The 24,932-nt window shown below is 38.5% G+C and overlaps 1 protein-coding gene across 2 annotated transcripts in view; it reads left to right on the forward strand.

The window, feature by feature from the left end:
• The window catches only part of SIMC1 (SUMO interacting motifs containing 1), a 95,046-nt gene that overhangs the window by 26,839 nt on the left and 43,275 nt on the right, over positions 1–24,932 (forward strand). For both annotated transcript variants that reach the window (XM_082379909.1, XM_082379910.1), the window contains one exon: positions 23,232–24,782. In XM_082379909.1, coding sequence (XP_082236035.1) covers positions 23,232–24,782 — 1,551 coding nt within the window. The remainder of the gene's footprint in view (positions 1–23,231; positions 24,783–24,932) is intronic.

Genomic DNA, 24,932 nt, shown 5'->3' on the forward strand with positions numbered 1-24,932 from the left:
ATCAATGAATTTGGTAAAGTAGCAGGATACAAAATTATGGCACAGAAATCTCTTGCATTCCTATACACTAACCACTAAAAATCTGAAAGAAAAATTAAGGAAACACTCCCATTTACCATTGCAACAAAAAGAATAAAATACCTAGGAATAAACCTACCTAAGGAAACAAAAGACCTGTACTCAGAAAACTATAAGACACTGATGAAAGAAATTAAAGATGATACAAACAGATGGAGAGATATACCATGTTCTTGGATTGGAACAATCAATGTTGTGAAAATGACTATACCACCCAAAACAATCTACAGATTCAATGCAATCCCTATCAAATTACCAATGGCATTTTTTTACAGAGCTAGAACAAAAAATCTTAAAATTTGTATGGAGACACAAAAGACCCCAAATAGCCAAAGCAGTCCTGAGAGAAAAAAGCAGAGCTGGAGGAATCAGACTCCCTGACTTCAGACTATACTACAAAGCTACAGTAATCAAGACAATATGGTACTGGCACAAAAACAGAAATATAGAACAATGGAACAGGATAGAAAGCCCAGAGATAAACCCATGCACCTATGGTCAACTAACCTATGACAAAGGAGGCAAGGATATACAATGGAGAAAAGACAGTGTCTTCAATAAGTGGTGCTGGGAAAACTGGACAGCTACATGTAAAGAAATGAAATTAGAACATTCTCTAACACCATACACAAAAATAAACTCAAAATGGATTAAAGACCTAAATGTAAGACCAGATACTATAAAACTCTTAGAGGAAGACATAGGCAAAACATTCTTTGACATAAATCGCAGCAATATCTTTTTGGATCCACATCCTAGAGTAACGAAAATAAAAACAAAAATAAACAAATGGGTCGTAATTAAACTTAAAAGCTTTTGCACAACAACGGAAACCATAAACAAAACAAAAAGACAACCCACAGAATGGGAGAAATATTTGGGAATGAAGTGACCAGCAAGGGATTAATCTCTAAAATATACAAACCACTCATGCAGCTCAATATGAAAAAAACAAACAACCCAATCAGAAAATTGGCAGAAGCTCTAAATAGACATTTCTCCAAAGAAGCCAACAAATGACCAAAAATCACATGAAAACATGCTCAACATCACTAATTATTAGAGAAATGAAAATCAAAACTACAATGAGGTATCACCTCACACCGGTCAGAACGGCCATCATCAAAAAGTCTACAAACAATAAATGCTGGAAGGACTTAATGCAGTGGTTAAGAATCCACCTGCCAATTCAGGGGACACGGGTTCGAGCCCTGGTTCAGGAAGATGCCACATGCCACTGAGCAACCAAGCCCATGTGCCACAACTACTGAGCCTGCACTCTAGAGCCCAAAAGCCACAACTACTGAGCCTGCGTGCCACAGCTACTGAAGCCTGTGCTCCTACAGCCTGTGCTCCACAACAAGAGAAGCCACTGCAATGAGCAGCCCACGCACCGCAATGAACAGTAGCCCCCACTCGCCACAATTAGAGAAAGCCCGCACGCAGCAACAGGGACCCAACTCAGCCAAAAATTAATTAATTAATTACAAAAACATAGATAATCAAAAACGACCTACTGCATACTATAAGGAACTCTACTCACTATTCTGTAATAATCTGTATGGGAAAAGAATCTGATAAAGAATGGATATATGTATATGTATAACTGAATCAGTTTGCTGTACACCAGAAACTAACACAACATTGTAAATCAATTATATTCTAATATAAAATAAAAATTAAATGTAAAAAATTAATTAATTGATTAAAACTTTGCTCTGTGAAAGACCTGTTAAAGTGAAAAGGCAAACTGTACACTAGGAGAAAAGATTTACAAATAACATATATCACAAAAAGACTTTTATCTAGGTACATAAAGTATACTTTAACATTAATACTAAGAAAACCAACATTCCAATTAGAATATGGACAAATAGACGATATATGGGCAGCAAGTATTTTCATGAAAAGATGTTCAGCATCATTTGCCATAAAGAAAATGCAATTAATACCATAATGAGCCATCACTACACTCCTATCAGAATGGCCAAAATAAGATGGTGTCAATTCCAAATGCTGGCAAGGATGCAGAGAAACTGAAACACTCATGCACTGCTGGTAGTAATGTAAAATAATATGGCCACTCTAGAAAACATTTGGCAGTTTCTTATAAAGTCAAACATGAACTTACCTGATGACCCAGCATTTGCATTTCCAGGCGTATACCCAAGAAAACTGAAAACAAAACACAAAACACACAAAAACTTGTCTACAGATGTTCATAGTATTATTCATAATAGCCAGTAAGTGGAAATACCCCAAATGTCTATCAACTGGTGAATGAATAAAAAATAGTGCTATCGCCATACAACAGATCCACAAAAAGGAATGAAATACTAATAACAACATGGATGAATCTTGGGGGCACTTCCCTGGTGCTCCAGTGGTTAAGAATCCACCTTCTGATCCAACAGAGAGCAGACAGCAGAAGCAAGAAGAACTACAGTCCTGCAGCCTATGGAACAAGAACCACATTCACAAGATAGACAAGATGAAAAGACAGAGGGCTATGTACCAGATGAAGGAACAAAAGAAAACCCCAGAAAAACAACTAAGTGAAGTGGAGATAGGCAACCTTCCAGAAAAAGATTTCAGAGTAATGATAGTGAAGATGATCCAGGACCTCGGAAAAAGAATGGAGGCAAAGATCGAGAAGAGGCAAGAAATGTTTAACAAAGACCTAGAAGAATTAAAGAACAAACAAACAGAGATGAACAATACAGTAACTGAAATGAAAAATATACTAGAAGGACTCAATAGCAGGATAACTGAGGCAGAAGAACGGATAAGTGACCTGTAAGACAGAATGGTGGAATTCACTGCTGTGGAACAGAATAAAGAAAAAAGAATGAAAAGAAATGAAGACAGCCTAAAAGACCAGAACAATATTAAACGCGACAACATTCACATTATAGGGGTCCCAGAAGGAGAGATAGAGAGAAAGCACCCGAGAAAATGTTTGAGGAGATTATAGTCAAAAATTTCCCTAATATGGGAAAGGAAATAGCCACCAAAGTCCAGGAAGCCAGAGAGTCCCATACAGGAGAAACCCAAGGAGAAACACGCCGAGACACATAGTAATCAAATTGGCAAAAATTAAAGACCAAGAAAGATTATTGAAAGCAGCAAGGGAAAAACGACAAATAACATACAAGGGAACTCCCATAAGGTTAACAGCTGATTTCTCAGCAGAAACTCTACAAGCCAGAAGGGAGTGGCATGATATACTTAAAGTGATAAAAGGGAAGGACCTACAACCAACATTACTCTACGCAGCAAGGATCTCATTCAGATTCGATGGAGACGTCAAAAGCTTTACAAACAAGCCAAAGCTAAGAGAATTCAGTACCACCAAACCAGCTCTACAATGAATGCTAAAGGAACTTCTCTAAGTGGGAAACACAAGAGAAGAAAATGACCTACAAAAACAAACCCAAAACAATTAAGAAAATGGTCATAGGAACATACATATCGATAATTACCTTAAACATGAATGGATTAAATGCTCCAACCAAAAGACACAGGCTCACTGAATGGATACAAAAACGAGACCCATCTATATGCTGTCTACAAGAGACCCACTTCAGACCTAGGGACACATACAGACTGAAAGTGAGGGGATGGAAAAAGATATTCCATGCAAATGGAAATCAAAAGAAAGCTGGAGCAGATATACTCATATCAGATAAAATAGACTTTAAAATAAAGAATGTTACAAGAGACAAGGAAGGACACTACATAATGATCAAGTTATCAGTCCAAGAAGAAGATATAACAATTATAAATATATATGTACCCAACATAGGAGCATCTCAATACATAAGGCAACTGCTACCAGCTATAAAAGGAAATCGACAGTAACACAATAATAGTGGGGGACTTTAACACCTCACTTACACCAAGGGACAGATCATCCAAACAGAAAATAAATAAGGAAACAGAAGCTTTAAATGACACAATAGACCAGATAGATTTAATTGATATTTATAGGACATTCCATCCGAAAACAGCAGATTACACTTTCTTCTCAAGTGTGCACGGAACATTCTCCAGGATAGATCACATCTTGGGTCACAAATCAAGCCTCAATAAATTTAAGAAAATTGAAATCATATCAAGCATCTTTTCTGACCACAACGCTATGAGATTAGAAATCAATTACAGGGAAAAAAACATAAAAAACACAAACACATGGAGGCTAAACAGTACGTTACTAAATAACCAAGAGATCACTGAAGAAATCAGAGGAAATCAAAAAATACCTAGAAACAAATGACAATGAAAACACGGCAATCCAAAACCTATGGGAGGCAGCAAAATCAGTTCTAAGAGGGAAGTTTATAGCAATGCAAGCCTACCTCAAGAAACAAGAAAAATCTCAAATAAACAATCTAACCTTACACCTAAAGGAACTAGAGAAAGAAGAACAAACAAAACCCAAACTTAGCAGAAGGAAAGAAATCATAAAGATCAGAGCAGAAATAAATGAAATAGAAACAAAGAAAAGAATAGCAAAGACCAATAAAACTAAAAGCTGATTCTTTGAGAAGATAAACAAAATTGATAAACCATTAGCCAGACTCGTCAAGAAAAAGAGGGAGAGGACTCAAATCAATAAAATTAGAAATGAAAAAGGAGAAGTTACAACAGACACCGCACAAATACAAAACATCCTATGACAGTACTACAGGCAACTCTATGCCAATAAAATGGACAACCTGGAAAAAATGGACAAATTCTTAGAAAGGTATAACCTTCCAACACTGAACCAGGGAGAAAGAGAAAATATGAACAGACCAATCACAAGTAATAAAATTAAAACTGTGATTAAAAATCTTCCAACAAACAAAAGTCCAGGACCAGATGGCTTCACAGGTGAATTCTATCAAACATTTAGAGAAGAGCTAACACCCATCCTTCTCAAACTCTTCCAAAAAATTGCAAAGGAAGGAACACTCCCAAACTCATTCTATGAGGCCACCATCACCTTGATACCAAAACCAGACAACGATACTACAAAAAAAGAAAATTACAGACCAATATCACTGATGAATATAGATGCAAAAATCCTCAACAAAATGCTAGCAAACAGCATCCAACAACACATTAAAAGGATCATACACCATGATCAAGTGGGATTTATCCCAGGGATGCAAAGATTCTTCAATATATGCAAATCAATCAATGTGATACACCATATTAACAAATTGAAGAAGAAAAACCATATGATCATCTCAATCGATGCAGAAAAAGCTTTTGACAAAATTCAACACCGATTTATGATAAAAACTCTCCAGAAGGTGGGCATAGAGGGAACATACTTCAACATAATAAAAGCCATATACGCCAAACCCACAGCAAACATCATTCTCAATGGTGAAAAACTAAGATCAGGAAAAAGACAAGGATGTCCACTCACCATTATTATTCAACATAGTTTTGGAAGTACTAGCCATGGCAATCAGAGAGGAAAAAGAAATAAAAGGAATACAAATTGGAAAAGAAGAAGTAAAACAACTGTCACTGTTTGCAGATGACATGGTACTATACATAGAGAATCCTAAAGGTGCCACCAGAAAACTACTAGAGCTAATGAATGATTTTGGTAAATTTGCAGGATACGAAATTAATGCACAGAAATCTCTTGCATTCCTATACACTAATGATGAAAAATCTGAAAGAAATTAAGGAAACACTCCCATTTACCATTGCAACAAAAAGAATAAAATACCTAGGAATAAACCTACCTAAGTAGAAAAACGATCTGTATGCAGAAAAGTATAAGACACTGATGAAAGAAATTAAAGATCATACCAACAGATGGAGAGATATACCATGTCCTTGGATTGGAAGAATTAATATTGTGAAAATGACTCTACTACCCAAAGCAATCTACAGATTCAATGCAATCCCCATTAAATTACCAATGGCATTTTTTACAGAACTAGAACCAAAAATCTTAAAATTTGTATGGAGACACAAAAGACCCCAAAGAGCCAAAGCAGTCCTGAGGGAAAAAAACGGAGCTGGAGGAATCAGACTCCCTGACTTCAGACTATACTACAAAGCTACAGTAATCAAGACAATATGGTACTGGCACAAAAACAGAAATATAGAACAATGGAACAGGATAGAAAGCCCAGAGATAAACTCAAGCACCTATGGTCAACTAACCTATGACAAAGGAGGCAAGGATATACAATAGAGAAAAGACAGTGTCTTCAATAAGTGGTGCTGGGAAAACTGGAGAGCTACATTTAAAAGAATGAAATTAGAACACTCCCTAACACCATACACAAAAATAAACTCAAAATGGATTAGAGACCTAAATGTAAGACCGGACACTATAAAAGTCTTAGAGGAAAACGTAAGAAGAACACTCTTTGAAATAAATCTCAGCAAGATGTTTTTTGATCCATCTCCTAGAGTAATGGAAATAAAAACAAAAATAAACAAATGGGACCTAATGAAACTTCAAAGCTTTTGCACAGCAAAGGAAACCATAAACAAGATGAAAAGACAACCCTCAGAATGGGAGAAAATATTTGCAAACGAATCAACAGACAAAGGATTAATCTCCAAAATATATAAACAGCTCATGCAGCTCAATATTAAAAAAACAAACAACCCAATCCAAAAATGGGCAGAAGACCTAAATAGACATTTCTCCAAAGAAGACATACAGATGGCCAAGAAGCACATGAAAAGCTGCTCAACATCCCTAATTATTAGAGAAATGCAAATCAAAACTACAATGAGGTATCACCTCACACCAGTTAGAATGGGCATCATCAGAAAATCTACAAACAACAAATGCTGGAGAGGGTGTGGAGAAAAGGGAACCCTCTTGCACTGTTGGTGGGAATGTAAATTGATACAGCCACTATGGAGAACAGTATGGAGCGTCCTTAAAAAACTAAAAATAGAATTTCCATATGACCCAGCAATCCCACTACTGGGCATATACCCAGAGAAAACCATAATTCAAAAAGACACATGCACACCAATGTTCATTGCAGCACTATTTACAATAACCAGGTCATGGAAGCAACCTAAATGCCCATCGGCAGCTGAATGGATAAAGAAGTTGTGGTACATATATACAATGGAATATTACTCAGCCATAAAAAGGAACGAAATTGGGTCATTTGTAGAGATGTGGATGAATCTAGAGACTGTCATACAGAGTGAAGTGAGTCAGAAAGAAAAAAACAAATATCGTATATTAACGCATATATGTGGAATCTAGAAAAATGGTACAGATGAACTGGTTTGCAGGACAGAAATTGAGACACAGATGTAGAGAACAAACGTATGGACACCAAGGAGGGAAAGCAGCGGGGAGTGGGTGTGGTGGTGTGATGAACTGGGAGATTGGGATTGACATGTATACACTAATATGTATAAAATGGATAACTAATAAGAACCTGCTGTATAAAGCAATAAATAAAATAAAATTTAAAAATTAAAAAAAAAAAAAAAAGAATCTACCTTCCAATGCAGGGGACGTGGATTCAGTCCCTGGTTGGGGAACTAAGATCCTACATGCCACGGGGCAAGTAAGCCTGCGTGCCACAACTACTGAGCCCACATGCCACAACGAGATAGCTCATGTGCTGCAACTACAGAGCCCACGCGCTCTGGAGCCCATGCACCTTAACTCTGGAGCCCATGCACCGCAACTAGAGAGAAGCCCTCATGCTGCAATGAAAGATCCTGCGTGCTGCAATTAAGACCCAACACAGCCAAAAATAAATAAATAATATTTTTTAAAAAAAAAAACATGGAGGAATCTTGAAAACATGATGCTAAGTTAAGGAAACCAGACATTAAAGGTCACATATTTAGTATTCCATTTATATGAAATGTCCAGAATGGGCAAATCCATAGAGACAGAAAAAGGATATACAAGTCAGATAGATGGAGATTGATTTAATAGCTATGTTACTAATAGTGCCTAGTTAGAGTAAGCTTCCTGGATCTATAGCCCCATTTGGGCTTCCTAAAACTATAAATTAAACTTAAAACCTCCTTGACCCCTTCCTACCTAACAAGCTTCAAGGTAACCTTACCCAAGGAAAAAGCAGATAGTATCTTTAGGGTAGAGGGCTTAAAACAAAGAAGGGGGGCTCCTGGTTCAGCCCTTGGTTCTAGTTTCACCTAAATAATGACGCCATTTCTTTTTCCTTGTGGAAGAGTGATAGGTGGAGAGAAACCTGAAGTATCTCTGTTATTTTCAGTCTTATTGAATGAAGTTCCATATGTGAGGTATGGAAGATCAGCTTTCCCCCTCAAAATTATTTTTTTTTATTCACTTTATGTTACTTGAGCACTTTTCCATTTGTCAGATGCTGTGCCAGTCACTATGGCATTATACTCAGTCCTAGTGGGAAAGATAAGCAACTAATACTGGGATCTTGTAAAGAGGCCTGAACCCAGGAACTTCTGCCTTCAGCAGTATGACTGACTTTAAAGGGTTCTCCGCTAAAACAACAACTAGATCCTGAATGAAACTAATTTTTCCTGCTTGCTGGGCTGGCAGGAATTAACAGAAATCTCCAAGGAGAAAAATAAAACCAAAACCATGAGCTGAACCTGCAGTGAAGAGCGAATACCATTTTCAGCACCATAATCAGGAAATAAGCCTTGGACAAGCACCTTGGCATGTGTAGGTGAATCTGAGACTTCTGATTTAAACAAGTCCAGAAATCCAAAAGAAAAGTATTCCACTTTCTGAGTTTTAGTTTTTTTAGCTATAAAATGTGAATAATATTCACCTCACAGGGTTGTTGTGGGGCATCTAGTTTTGAAAATAGGGTTAATGGAGTGGACAAGGGCTTTATGGACTTGTTGCTGTGTTTCATTCTGCAGATACAAACTATTGGAGAGCCTTAGTCATCTGTATTTCTGTCTGGTGACATAATTATTAAAATTAGAAAGATAATTTGTTGTCTGTGAAAACTTAGAGTAATATGTGATGAAAAAGCAAATTACTTAATTAGGAGTTAGGAGGACTATCAGAGGACAATGAGATGAGAGGATAAATAAACAATTGTTATTAGATTAAATTTATTCATTTATCGTTTGTTGAGTCTAAAATACTATGCAGGTACCAGGGATACAGGATACAAAAATAAGTTACATCTAATGGGGGAGAGGATAAGCAGGTGCTCTGTGATATGTACTAAAGTGATACTGGTATGTGTAGAGTGCTATGGAGTGATTAAAGACAGAAGCAATAAGCTCTCTCCAAGGTCGAGAAAGGCAGTTGAATTGTACTTCCAATATGTGAAACTACTTTACCTGACAAAATATTCCCTGAGGGCCCAGGGAAAAATCAGGCAGACACTAGAGAGAAATCTACTCTTGAAAGATAGCTGCATGGGGCAGTATCTGTGAATTTGCTGCTCTTTTAATGAACTGCATTCCCCAATCATTTGCCACTTAGGTGACAGAAAGCTGAAATTTTATGCTTTTGAAATGTCAGGGGATAGAGGTCAAGGATGGCAGAGCAGCAAATAATTAGGGAAGCAATCCCTAATCCCCAGAAGCAAGAGAATGACAGGAAGGGCAAACCCCAAAATTAGAGTAAAATCTGCCCAAATCTTTGGCTGATAGCCAAATTTAGGCAGGCACAAGAGAGAACCACCCTGCCGCCCACCACCAAAAGGCCAGGTTAAAAGAGCAGCAGCTGGAAACCATAAGAACAAAGATATCGGCACCTACATTGTGCCAGGGAGAAAAAGCTTGCAGTTTGAGTTCAGGCAAATTAACTATCTACTAGAACAACAACAACAATGAAAAGACAGTTTTTGTAAGAAAACCATCAAATCATTATGTGTATTACCTATAATACTCAATTTTCAACCAAAAATTACTAGACATGTAAAGAAGCAGAAGTATGACCCATACTCAGGGGGAAAAAAGTAGGCAGTCAATAGAAACTGACTCTGAGCCTAAGTGTTGGATTTAACAAAAAACTTCAAAGTATTTATTATAAATATGTTCATCCAATTAAAGAAAATATGACATCAATGAATGAATAGATAGAAAATCTCAACAGAGAAAATGGAAACAATAAACAGCAGAAATTCAGTTTATAAGAGGGGGAAATTTGGATATAGAGATAGACACGTCCAGAGGAAAGACAATGTGAAGACACACATCTACAAGCCAAGGAGTGCCATGGATTGCTAATAAACCCCAGAAGTTAGAAGAGCCAAGGAAGGAGTCTCTCCTACAGCCATCAGAGAGAGCATGACCCTGCTGACACCTTGATTTTGGACTTCTGGACTTCAGAACTGTGAGACAATAAAGTTATGTTATTTTAAGCAAAAAAAAAAAAAAAGTTTGGGAGTTTAAAAATACAGTAACTAAAATCTTAAAATAACTAGATGGGCTCAACAGCAAATTAGAAAAGAAAGCAGGATGTAGGGGTGGGTGGGAGTGACAGCAATGTTTGAGATAGAACAATAGAAATCACCCAGTTTTAAGAATAGAGTGGAGGAAAAGATGGAAGTAATTGAACAGAGCCTCAGAGACCTGTAGGGAAATATGAAATAATTCAAAATATGGGTAATTAGAGTCTTAGAAGGAGGGGTGGGGGTAATTATAAAAAAATTTTTTTGAAGAAATAATGGCAGAAATGTTCTCAAATTTGGTGGGGAAAAAAAATAATAAGTTACAGATCCTCGAAGCACAGCAGACTCAAGGCAAGATGAACACAAAGAAAACCACTCCTTGACTGTCCAGAAAAAAATATGTTACATATAGGAAACACAGTGCAATTAACAACAGACTTCTTGGGAATCCCCTGGTGGTCCAGTGGTTAGGACTCCGCAGTTTCACTTCCAAGGGCACAGGTTTATTCTCCGGTTGAGGAACTAAGATCCTGCAAGCCGTGCAGTGCAGCCGAAGAAAAAACCAAAACACAACTGACTTCTTATCAGAAACTGGAGGTTAAAAGACATTGGACTGACATTTCCCTTATATCCAAATAAGGGAAAAAAGAAGCCTTTAGCCAAGGATTCTATATATGGAAAATTGTCCTTCAAAAATAAGGACAGGGACTTCCCTGGTGGCACAGTGGTTAAGAATTCGCCTGCCAATGCAGGGGACATGGGTTTGATCCCTGGTCCAGGAACATCCCACATGCCGTGGAGCAACTAAGTTCATGTGCCACAGCAACTGAGCCTGTGCTCTAGAGCCCGCAAGCCACAACTAGTGAGCCCACGTGCTGCAACTGCTGAGCCCGCGTGCTGCAACTACTGAAGCCCGTGCACCTAGAGCCCATGCTCCGCAACAAGAGAAGCCACCACAATGAGAAGCCCATGCACCACAATGAAGAGTAGCCCCTGCTCACCAAAACTAGAGAAAGCCCACATGCAGCAACAAAGACCCAACGCAGCCAAAAATTTTTTTTAAAAAGGACTAAATAAAGACATTTTCAGATAAACAGAAAATGAGAGAATTTGTCACTAGCAGACCTGCACTATGAGAAATTTTAGCTGAAGGGGAATGACACCAAATGGAAACTTGGATCTACAAAAATGAATGAAGAGAGCTAGAAATTGTAAATATGTATGTAAAAAGAAAATATTTTCTTCTATTAATTTCCTTAAAAGACAAATAACTGAAAATAAATAGTTATACTCTATTGATGAGCTCATAATATATATAGGTAAAATATATGTGACAACAAAAAGAATGGGGCACAAGGCAAGAGGAATATTTTTTAAGGTTCCTACATTTTTACCTTAAGTATTTTAATATTTTTTCTAAGTATACTGGGTTAGTTGAATTTGCATACTGTAATCATCTGAGTAACCGCTAAAAATATAATTTAAAAATATAGCTAGTAAACCAATGAAGGAATTAAAATGGAATTGCAAAAAATATATATGATTAATTCAAAGTGGGGTGGGAAGGGAGGAACAGAAGAACAATGAACAGATAGGAAAAATAGGAAATAAATGGCATGATTATAGATATAAAAGCAAATATATCACCAATTAAGTGTAAATGACCCCAAAACGAATCAAAAGGCAGAGGTTGTCAGACCAGACGAAAAAGCAGTAACAACTATGAGCTATTTATATGAGATGCACTTTAAATACAAAGACACAAGTACATGGAGAACAGAAGGATAGAAGAAATATACCATGCAAACAGTATGCATAAGAAATTTAAAGTGGCTCTATTAATAAAAGAAAAATAGACATCAGCACAAGGAGGATTGCTGGAGACTAAGAGGATAACTGATAATCCTAATAATGATAAATGGGTTAATACATTAAGAAGGTATAATAATTATAAGTGTATATACACCTAATAAACAGAATTTCAAAAGACACAAAGCAAAAACTTACTGAACGAAAAGGAGGAATGGTCAAAGCCACAATCTTAGTTGGACACTTTATTTTTTTTAACATCTTTATTGCAGTATAATTGCTTTACAATGGTGTGTTAATTTCTGCTTTATAACAAAGTGAATGAGCTATACATATACATATATCCCCATATCTCCTCCCTCTTGCGTCTCCCTCCCACCCTCCCTATCCCACCCCTCTAGGTGGTCACAAAGTACTGAGCTGATCTCCCTGTGCTATGCGGCTGCTTCCCACTAACTATCTATTTTACATTTCATAGTATATATAAGTCCATGCCACTCTGTCACTTCATCCCAGCTTACCCTTCCCCCTCCCCGTGTCCTCAAGTCCATTCTCTACGTCTGCATCTTTATTCCTGTCCTGCCCCTAGGTTCTTCAGAAACATTTTGGGGTTTTTTTAGATTCCATATATGTATGTTAGCATACGGTATTTGATTTTCTCTTTCTGACTTACTTCACTCTGTATGACAGACTATAGGTCCATCCACCTCACTAGAAATAACTCAATTTCGTTTCTTTTTATGGCTGAGTAATATTCCATTGTATATATGTGCCACATCTTCTTTATCCATTCATCTGTTGATGGACACTTAGGTTGCTTCCATGTCCTGGCTATTGTAAATAGAGCTGCAATGAACATTGTGGTACATGACTCTTTTTGAATTATGGTCTTCTCGGGGTATATGCCCAGTAGTGGGATTACTGGGTCGTATGGTAGTTCTATTTTTAGGGTTTTTTTTTTTTTTTTTTTTTTTTAGTTTTAGTTTTTTAAGGAACCTCCATACTTCTCTCCATAGGGGCTATATCAATTTACATTCCCACCAACAGTGCAAGAGGGTTCCCTTTTCTCCACACACTCTCCAGCATTTACTCTTTGTAGAGTTTTTGATGATAGCCATTCTGACTGGTGTGAGGTGATACCTCATTGTAGTTTTGATTTGCATTTCTCTAATGATTAGTGACATTGAGCATCCTTTCATGTGTTTGTTGGCAATCTGTATACCTTCTTCGGAGAAATGTCTATTTATGTCTTCTGCCCATTTTTGGATTGGGTTGTTTGTTTTTTGGATATTGAGCTGCTTGTAAATTTTGGAGATTAATTCTTTGTCAGTTGCTTCATTTGCAAATATTTTCTCCCATTCTGAGGGTGGTCTTTTTGTCTTGTTTATGGTTTCCTTTGCTGTGCAAAAGCTTTGAACTTTCATTAGGTCCCATTTGTTTATTTTTGTTTTTATTTCCATTTCTCTAGGAGCTGGGTCAAAAAGGATCTTGCTGTGATTTATGTCATAGAGTGTTCTGCCTCTGTTTTCCTCTAAGAGTTTTATAGTGTCTGGCCTTACATTTAGGTCTTTAATCCATTTTGAGTTTATTTTTGTGTATGGTGTTAGGGAGTGTTCTAATTTCATTCTTTTACATGTGGCTGTCCAGTTTTCCCAGCACCACTTATTGAAGAGGCTGTCTTTTCTCCATTGTATATTCTTGCCTCCTTTATTAAAAATAAGGTGACCATATGTGCGTGGGTTTATCTCTGGGCTTTCTATCTTGTTCCATTGATCTGTATTTCTGTTTTTGTGCCAGTACCATACTGTCTTGTTTACTGTAGCTTTGTACTATATTCTGAAGTCCGGGAACCTGATTCCTCCAGCTCCATTTTTCTTTCTCATGATTGCTTTGGCTCTTCTGGGTATTTTGTGTTTCCATACAAATTGTGAAATTTTTTATTCTAGTTCTGTGAAAAGTGCCATTGGTAGTTTGATAGGGATTGCACTGAATCAGTAAATTGCTTTGGGTAGTATAGTCATTTTCACAATGTTGATTCTTCCAATCCAAGAACATGGTATATCTCTCCATCTGTTTGTATCATCTTTAATTTCTTTCATCAGTGTCTTATAGTTTTCTGCATACAGGTCTTTTGTCTCCTTAGGTAGGTTTATTCCTAGGTATTTTATTCTTTTTGTTACAGTGGTAAATGGGAGTGTTTCCTTAATTTCTCTTTCAGATTTTTTGTGGTTAACATATAGGAATGCAAGAGATTTCTGTGCCATAATTTTGTATCCTGCTACTTTACCAAATTCATTGATTAGCTCTAGTAGTTTTGTGGTAGCATATTTAGGATTCTCTATTTATAGTATCATGTCATCTGCAAACAGTGACACTTTTACTTCTTTTCTGATTTGGATACCTTTTATTTCTTTTTCTTCTCTGATTGCTGTGGCTAAAACTTCCAAAACTATGCGGAATAATAGTGGTTAGAGTGGACAACCTTGTCTTGTTCCTGATCTTAGAGGAAATGGTTTCAGTTTTTCACCATTGAGAACGATATTGGCTGTGAGTTTGTCATATATGGCCTTTATTATGTTGAGGTAGTTTCCCTCTATGCCTACTTTCTGGAGAGTTTTTATCATAAATGGGTGTTGAATTTTGTCAAAAGCTTTTTCTGCATCAATTGAGATGATCATATGGTTTTTCTCCTTCAATTTGTTAATATGGTTTATCACATTGATTGATTTGCATATATTGAAGAATCCTTGCATTCCTGGGATGAACCCCAGTTGATCATGGTGTATGATCCTTTTAATGTGCTGTTGGATTCTGTTTATTAGTATTTTGTTGAGGATTTTTGCATCTATGTTCATCAGTGATATTGGCCGGTAGTTCTTCTTTGTGACATCTTTGTCTGGTTCTGGTATCAGGGTGATGGTGGCCTCGTAGAATGAGTTTGGGAATGCTCCTCCCTCTGCTATATTTTGGAAGAGTTTGAGAAGGATGGGTGCTAGCTCTTCTCTAAATGTTTGATAGAATTCGCCTTTGAATCCATCTGGTCCTGGGCTTTTGTTTGTGGGAAGATTTTTAATCACAGTCTCAATTTCAGTGCTTGGGATTGGTGTGTTTATATTTTCTATTTCTTCCTGGTTCAGTGTCAGAAGGTTGTGCTTTTCTAAGAATTTGTCCATTTCTTCCAGGTTGTCCATTTCATTGGCATATAGTTGCTTGTAGTAATCTCTCAGGATCTTTTGTATTTCTGCAGTGTCAGTTGTTACTTCTCCTTTTTCATTTCTAATCCTATTGATTTGAGTCTTCTCCCTTTTTTTCTTGATGAGTCTTGCTAATGGTTTATCAATTTTGTTTATCTTTTCAAAGAACCAGCTTTTAGTTTTATTGATCTCTGCTATTGTTTCCTTCATTTCTTTTTCATTTATTTATGATCTGATCTTTATGATTTCTTTCCTTCTGCTAACTTGGGGGGGGGGGGGTTTGTTCTGCTTTCTCTACTTGCTTTAGGTGTAAGGTTAGGTTGTTTATTTGAGATGTTTCTTGTTTCCTGAGGTAGGATTGTATTGCTATAAACTTCCCTCTTAAAACTGCTTTTGCTGCATCCCATAGGTTTTGGGTCATTGTGTTTTCATTGTCATTTGTTTCTAGGTACTTTTTGATTTCCTCTTTGATTTCTTCAGTGATCTCTTGATTATTTAGTAGTGTATTGTTTAGCCTCCATGTGTTTGTATTTTTTACAAATTTTTTCCTGTAATTGATATCTAGTCTCATAGCATTCTGGTCAGAAAAGATACTTGATACGATTTCAATTTTCTTAAATTTACCAAGGCTTGATTTGTGACCCAGTATATGATCTATCCTGGAGAATGTTCCATGAGCACTTGAGAAGAAAGTGTATTCTCTTGTTTTGGGATGGAATGTCCTATAAATATCAATTATGTCCATTTTGTTTAATGTATCATTTAAAGCTTGTGTTTCCTTATTTATTTTCATTTTGGATGATCTGTCCATTGGTGAAAGTGGGGTGTTAAAGTCCCCTACTATGATTGTGTTACTGTCGATTTCCCCTCTTATGGCTGTTAGCATTTGCCTTATGTATTGAGGTGCTCCTATGTTGGGTGCATAAATATTGACAATTGTTATATCTTCTTCTTGGATTGATCCCTTGATCATTATGTAGTGCCCTTCCTTGTCTCTTGTAATAGTCTTTATTTTAAAGTCTATTTTGTCTGATATGAGAATTGCTACTCCAGCTTTTTTGATTTCCGTTTGCATGGAATATCTTTTTCCATCCCCTCACTTTCAGTCTGTATGTGTCCCTAGGTCTGAAGTGGGTCTCTTGTAGACAGCATATATATGGATCTTGTTTTTGTATCCATTCAGCCAGTCTGTGTCTTTTGGTTGGAGCATTTAATCCATTTACATTTAAGGTAATTATCGATATGTATGTTCCTATTACCATTTTCTTAATTGTTTTGGGTTGTTGTAAATCTTTTCCTTCTCTTGTGTTTCCTGCCTAGAGAAGTTCCTTTAGCATTTGTTGTAAAGCTGGTTTGGTGGTGCTGAATTCTCTTAGCTTTTGCTTGTCTCTAAAGGTTTTAATTTCTCCATGAAATCTGAATGAGATCCTTGCTGGGTAGAGTAATCTTGGCTGTAGGTTTTTCCCTTTCATCACTTTAAATATGTCCTGCCACTCCCTTCTGGCTTGCAGAGTTTCTGCTGATAGATCAGCTGTTAACCTTATGGGGATTCCCTTGTATGTTATTTGTTGTTTTTCCCTTGCTGCTTTTGATATTTTTTCTTTGTATTTAATTTTTGATAGTTTGATTAATATGTGTCTTAGCATGTTTCTCTTTAGATTTATCCTGTATTGGACTCTCTGCACTTCCTGGATTCGATTGACTCTTTCCTTTCCCATATTAAGGAAGTTTTCAACTATAATCTCTTGAAATATTTTCTCAGTCCCTTTCTTTTTCTCTTCTTCTGGGACTCCTATAATTTGAATATTGTTGCATTTAATGTTGTCCCAGAGGTCTCTGAGACTGTCCTCAATTCTTTTCATTCTTTTTTCTTTATTCTGCTCTGAGGTAGTTATTTCCGCTATTTTATCTTCCAGGTCACTTATCCGTTCTTCTGCCTCAGTTATTCTGCTATCGATTCCTTCTAGAGAATTTTTAATTTCATTTATTGTGTTGTTCATCATTATTTGTTTGCTCTTTAGTTCTTCTAGGTCCTTGTTAAACGTTTCTTGTATTTTCTCCATTGTATTTCCAAGATTTTGGATCGTCTTTACTATCATTACTCTGAATTCTTTTTCAGGTAGACTGCCTATTTCCTCTTCATTTGTTTGGTCTGGTGGGTTTTTACCTTCCTCCTTCATCTGCTGTGTTTCTCTGTCTTCTCATTTGGCTTAACTTACTGTGTTTGGGGTCTCCTTTTCTCAGGCTACACGTTCGTAGTTCCCATTGTTTTTGGTGTTTGCCCCCAGTGGCTAAGGTTGTTTCAGTGGGTTGTGTAAGCTTCTTGGTGGAGGGGACTAGTGCCTGTGTTCTGGTGCATGAGGCTGGATCTTGTCTTTCTCGTGGGCAGGACTATGTCCGGTGGTGTGTTTTGGGGTGTCTGTGACCTTGTTATGATTTTAGGCAGCCTCTCTGCTAATGGGTGGGTTCTGTTCCTGTCTTGCTAGTTGTTTGGCATAGGGTGTCCAGCACTGTAGCTCACTGGTCATTGAGTGGAGCTGGGTCTTAGCGTTGAGATGGAGATCTCTGGGAGAGCTTTTGCAGTTTGATAGTACGTAAAGCTGGGAGGTCTCTGGTGGACCAATGTCCTGAACTCGGCTCTCCCACCTCAGAGGCACAGGCCTGACACCCAGCTGGAGCACGAAGACTCTGTCAGCCACATGGCTCAGAAGAAAAGGGAGAAAGAAAGAGAAAGAGAGAGAAATAAAATAAAACAAAATAAAGTTATTGAAATAAAAAATAATTATTAAAAATAAAAATGTTGAAAAGTAATTAAAAAAAGAAAGAAAGGAAGAAGAGAGCAACCAAACCAAAAAACAAGTCCACCAATGATAACAAGCGCTAAAAACTATACTTAAAAAAAAAAAAAAAAAAAAAGACAGACAGAACCCTAGGACAAATGGTAAAAGCAAAGCTATACAGACAAAATCACACAAAGAAGCATACACATACACACTCATGAAAAGAGAAAAAGGAAAAAAAAATATATCTATATATTTTAAAAAAAGGAAGAGAGCAACCAAATCAATAAACAAATCTACCAATGATAATAAACTCTAAATACTAAACTAAGATAAACATAAAACCAGAAACAAATTAGATGCAGAAAGCAAACCCCAAGTCTACAGTTGCTTCCAAAGTCCACCACCTCAATATTGGGTGATCCGTTGTCTATTCAGGTAGTCCAGAGATGCAGGGTACATCATGTTGGTTGTGGAGATTTAATACTCTGCTCCTGAGGCTGCTGGGAGAAATTTCCCTTTCTCTTCTTTGTTCGCACAGCTCCTGGGGTTCAGCTTTGGATTTGGCCCCACCTCTGCGTATAGGTCGCCTGAGGGCATCTGTTCCCTCCCAGACAGGATAGGATTAAAGGAGCAGCTGATTAGGGGCCTCTGGCTCACTCAGGCCCAGGGGAGGGAGGGGTACTGAATGCGGGGCGAGCCTGCAGTGGCAGAGGCTGCGTAACGTTGCAACAGCCTGAGGCATGCCTTGTGTTCTCCTGGGGAAGTTGTCCCTGGATCACAGGACCCTGGCAGTGGCGGGTTGCACAGGCTCCCTGGAGGGGAGGTGTGGATAATGATCTGTGCTTGCACACAGGCTTCTTGGTGGCTGCAGCAGCCGCCTTTTCATTTCATAACCATCTCTGGTGTCCACCCTGATAGCCGCGGCTTGCGCCTATCTCTGGAACTCATTTAGGTGGTGCTCTGAATCCCCTCTCCTCGTGCACCCTGAAACAATGGTCTCTTGCCTCTTAGGCAGTTCCAGACTTTTTCCCAGACTCCCTCCCTGCTAGCTGTGGCACACTAGCCCCCTTCAGGCTGTGTTCATGCAGCCAACCCCAGTCCTCTCCCTGGGATCTGACATCCTATGCCGGAGCCTCTGCTCCCAGTCCCCACCCGTCCTGGCGGGTGAGCAGACAAGCCTCTCAGGCTGGTGAGTGCTGGTCGGCACCAATACTCTGTGTGGGAATCTCTCCACTTTGCCCTCTGCACCCCTGTTGCTGCACTCTCCTCTGTGGCTCCGAAGCTTACCCCTCGCCCACCCCCCGTCTCTGCCAGTGAGGGGTCTTCCTAGTATGTGGAAACTTTTCCTCCTTCCTCCCAGAGGTGCAGGTCCCATCCCTATTCTTTTGTCTCTGTTTTTTTCTTTTTTCTTTTGCCCTACCCAGGTACGTGGGGAGTTTCTTGCCTTTTGGGAAGTCTGAGGCCTTCTGCCAGCATTCAGTAGGTGTTCTGTATGAGTTGTTCCACATGTAGATGTATTTCTGATGTATTTATGGGGAGGAAGATGAGCTCCACATCTTACTCCTCTGCCATCTTGAAGATCTCTCCCCTGGACACTTTAATACACTTCTCTCAGTACTTGATAGCACAACTGCATCCCCTCAAAGGTGAAGAAAATGAAAGATCTAAAAGCTACTATCAGCAACCATGACCTAATTGGCATTTATATCCAACAACTGCAGAATGCACATTTTTTCAAGTGTACAAGGAACGTTCAGCAAGTAGGCCATGTGTTAGGACATAAAATAAGTCTCAGTGTATTTCAAAGGATTGAAATCTTACAGGGTTTGTTTTCTGACCATGGTGAAGGTAAGCTTGAACTACATGATAATAAAGTGACTGTGTATTAAAAATTGTGGGATGAAGCTAAAGCAGTACTTACAGGGAAATTTTTAGCTTTAAATGCTAATGTTAGAAAAGAAAGATTTTGAAAATCAAGGTATCAGCTTCCACATTAAGAAGCTAGAAAAAGAAGGGCAAATTAAATCCACAGTAAATAGAAGGAAGGAAATAATAATGATAACAATAGAAATAAAGGGAATGGATGAAAAAGCCAGTCCTTTGGAAAGATCAGTAAAATTGATAAACTTCTAGCTAGGCTGATCAGGGGAGAAAATGCAAAGGATACAAATTACCAATACTGGGAATAAAAAAAGAAAATTGGGGATAAATCTATACAGGGTATAGAATTAAAAAGATAATAAAGGACTGTTGTGAACAGCTTTATGCTAATAATTTTAATAACAAATTCCATAAGTCACAGAACTAACACAAGAAGAAGTAGAAAATGTAAATAGCCTTATGTCTACTAAATTTTACCTACAAAGCAAATTTCAGGCCCAGATAACTTCACTGGTGATTTCTATAAACATTGAAGAAAGATATGGTACCAATCCAACACAACCTAAATAGAGGGGGTGGGAATAGCTCCCAATCATTTTATGAGGCCAATTTTATTCTGATAGCAAAATCAGTAGAAGAAATTACAAGAATAGAAAACTACAAACTAATATCCCTCATAAATATGCAAAAATTCTTAACAAAATATTGATATATTAAAACAAACAATATAGAAAAAATATAATACATCATAACCAGTGGAGTTTTCCATAGGATTAATTTAACATTAGAAAATCAATGAATATAATTTTTGATATTAATAGTACAAAGGAAAATCATAGAATATCTCAACAGGGGCAGAAAAATCATTTGACTAAATTTAACAACCATTTCCAATTAAAACTCTCAGAAAACGGGACTTCCCTGGTGGTCCACTGGGTAAGGCTCCATGCTCCCAATGCAAGAGGCCCAGGTTCGATCCCTGGTCAGGGAACTAGATCCCACATGCATGCTGCAAGTAAGAAGCCCGCATGCCACAACTTAATGTGCCACAACAAAGATCCTGCGTGTTGCAACTAATACCCGGTGCGGCCAAAATAAATAAATAAATAAATATTTTCTTTAAAACTCTGAGAAAACAAGGAGAAGAAGGGAACTTTCTCAACGTGATATGGGGCATCTATGAAAACAACACAGCTAACGTTATACTTAATGATGAAAGTCTCAGATGTCTGCTTTCATCACTTCTGTTGAGAATTATACTGGATGCCTTAGCCATTGCAATAGTTAAGAAAAAGAAATAAAAGTCATGCAGATTGAAAAGGAAGAAGTAAAACTCCTCTATTTGCAGAAATGATTTCTTATATGGAAAACCCTAAGGAATCTACAAAAAAAGTTACTTGAACTAGTAAGTGAATTTAGCAAGGTCAGAGGATACAGGGATAATATACATACATAAATCAACAGCATTTCTATATACTAGCAATGAATAATTGGAAAATGACAAAAAATTATTTCCATTTTCAATATCATTTAAAAACATCAAATTCTTTGGGATAAACCTTTTTGGTTTGTACAGATGAATTGGGGATATAAGGGAGAAAACTAATAATTTAACTTGGGACAAGAAGTGATCTGGAAGAATTTTCGCATACAGTGATATCTGTGCTGAGTCTTGAAAGACAAGAAACTTCCAAACAATCAAAGGGATAATAATCACTCCAGACCAAAGAAAGAACATAAACAAACATAAAGATAGAAATACTTGAGAAAACATGGCACATTTGGGGATCTGAAGTAGTTCTGTGTGATTTGCGCACACGAGGAGGAAGAGTAATCAAGAAGAAGCTGAATTATGAAGGGCTTTATGAGTCTTACTAAAGCATTTGCCCTTTATTCTGTAGCTCATATGGTGGGTTTTAAGTGAGAGACATGGTAATGTTGCATTTTAGGAGTTGGTGGTGGAATAGGAGTTGAATTCAGACCTTTGCAGCTATTTATGTTGAGTTCAGCTAGCAGTAGACAGGCAGTGATACTATATGGCTGCTTCTTAGGAATGAGGCATTAGGTTTCACCAAGCAATCCCTATTCCAAGATGAGATGCATGCCAGCTTCTCACTTGACCCACCCAGAATCCTGTGTCCTGCTTTGGTGCCAGTGGTGACCATCACATCTATTAAAAGAAATAGCACGGTAGCTGTAGTAGCAGCAAGAGCATTGCTAGCCCAGCAATTAGCACCCGACATATCAGTGGCACTGGTACCCAACCAAGTGAGGAGACACCTGGAAGGCAGAGCAATATTGTTCCTGGCTCATGACACAGAGGTTGTTTACAGTACCTCTGGCTGGCATCATCAGGCTTTGTGAACTACCTAATCATTTTGCCAAGGAATGGGGGTGAATATAGGAGGTTTTTTGTAATTAATTTAGGCTCAGACTTACAATGGTTAGTTTTATAACCCTTAGTGTATTATCCTCCATATCTGACTATAGGCTGATTATACATTGAATGAAGTTGTACATTCCTAGGCCCTAACAGGGAAAGAAGGAAACAGGCCTGGGTTTGAATGTCTGTCTCTGCTACATAGCTATATAATCCATAGGTAAATAACCTAACCCCTCTGAACTTTAGTTTCCCCATCTGTATAATAGAGATGATAATGCCTTCCTGACAGGGTCATTGTGAAAATTAAAGATGTGTGAAAGCACTCAATACATTCTTAGCACAAAGTAGATTCTCTTATATTAGTTTCCCTTCTTTAGCTTCTGTTGTAGGTTATCTTGTGTATTTGCTTTTCCAAACAAAGGTTGCTTTTTACTTTGACTTAAGGTTGAAATCTTCTCTACTACTCCCCTGTCCACCTTGGATCATAAAACATTTCCCCCTGTGTCCTCTGTTATGTGCTTGTGGCATTTGGATAGTTTAAGAAGGTGTAGAAATTGGAAGCTTTGACAGAGGAAAATTTTGGCCAAAGGAAATAAACTAACGCTTATGTTATATAAGATATATAAATTGTCAGTGAAGTGAAAAGGTAAAATGGTTTATCCTTAAAAGCTAAACTTTAAGTCCTCTTAGATAAAGCTAAGACCCGTACTTGACCTCTTATCTTCTCACAATCTTTCAACAGGACTTCATTGACTTAACTAGAGAAACCAGACCAAGGGCAAAGGATCGCAATGGACTCTGTGTGATTGACCTAACAGGATCTGAGGAAGAAAATAGGCCTATTGCCACTCTTGACTTGACTCTAGAACCTGTTGCTCCTTCCCAGAAAGAGCCAGCCAGTCTTCAAGCATGTGCCAGCCTCTCCAGCAAAGAGGTGATGGAAGGGCGGGTAGACAGAAGCTCTCGGCCTGCAGCATGGAGAATCATTAACAGTGATCCTGTGGATTTGGACCTTTTGGAAGAAACTGCATTTGAAGGTCCCCAACCCCCTACGTCCATCAGTGGGGACTCTGTTTATCCAGGAGAGCCGAATTGTAGCTCAACCATATTCAAAGGTGACCTCGGCTTCTTGGCAAGCCTACAGCTATCTTCAGATATTCACTCCCTCCCCGCAACAAGCAATAATGGTAGCCGTAGCAATCAAAGGGCACCCTTGCCATGCCCACAGCAAGATGTGCTTTGCCCTCCACAAGCCTTGCCATGCCCACTGAGAACCTTGCCATGCCCACTGCGAGCCTCATCATGTCCACCACGAGCCTCTTCATGCCCACCGCGAGCCTTGTCATGCCCATCACAAACCATGCAGTGCCAACTACAAACTTTGCCTCACCTGCCTCAAGAAGGGCCATGCCCTCCTCAAGATGTGCCATGCCCTCAGAATGTGCCATGCACTCAGCAGAATATGCCAAGTCCACCTCAAGACTCATCATGGCAACTTCAACACTCACAAAGCCCACCTCAAGACTCACTGTGTCCACCTCAAGACTCACTGGGCCTACCTCAAGATGTACCAGGCCCACCTCAAAACATAACATATCCACAAGATGTGGCACACCTGCAAAACATGCCACAGTCCCTGGGAGACATGCCACAGTCACCAGGAGATATGCTACAATCATCAGGAGACAGGCCACAGTCATCAGGAGACGTGCCCCAGTCACCAAGAGATGTGCCACAGTCACCAGTAGATGTCCTACAGTCACCAGCAGATGTGTCACAGTCACCAGCCAATGTACCACAGTCACCAAGAGACACTCCACCGTCACCAGGAAGTGTACCACATTCACCTGGAGAAGTCCCACACTTATCAGGAGATGTGCTACATTCACCTGGGGACATGTCATGCTTGCCAGAAGACATGCCACACACACTTGGAGACTTGCCTCATTTACCAAAACTTAGGCCTGACTCTCCGCAAAATGATGTACAGAACCATGACACCCCTATGGATGTCTCAGCTCCATCCTCTCCAAGCTGCTCTCCCAGCCCACAGTCTCCACAGTTTGAAACTTCCTTAGAGAAAGTTCCTTGGCTCTCTGTCACAGAAACTCCAGCCAGAAAAAAGATATCATTGTCAGAGCCTGTCAACCCCGGATCTACCCAGGTGCAAGCACGAACACCACAAGGTGGGTTGTACAACAGACCATGCCTGCATAGACTGAAGTACTTCTTACGACCTCCGGTGCATCACCTCTTCTTCCAGACACTAATACCAGATAAAGACACAAGAGAGGTGAGCTAACATGTCTTCCCCTGGGGATCAGGTGTCCTTTGTATAGGCCTAGCATGACGTTAGTATGCTACCAGGAGTCCATGCATGAGAGGACAGGCCCAGCTGAGCTAAGACATTTTTATCTTTCTCCCACTGTGGAACCATTCAGTG

Source organism: Balaenoptera borealis (assembly GCF_965194805.1).
Source record: "Balaenoptera borealis genome assembly, chromosome: 2".
In the NCBI taxonomy this organism is placed as follows: domain Eukaryota; kingdom Metazoa; phylum Chordata; class Mammalia; order Artiodactyla; family Balaenopteridae; genus Balaenoptera; species Balaenoptera borealis.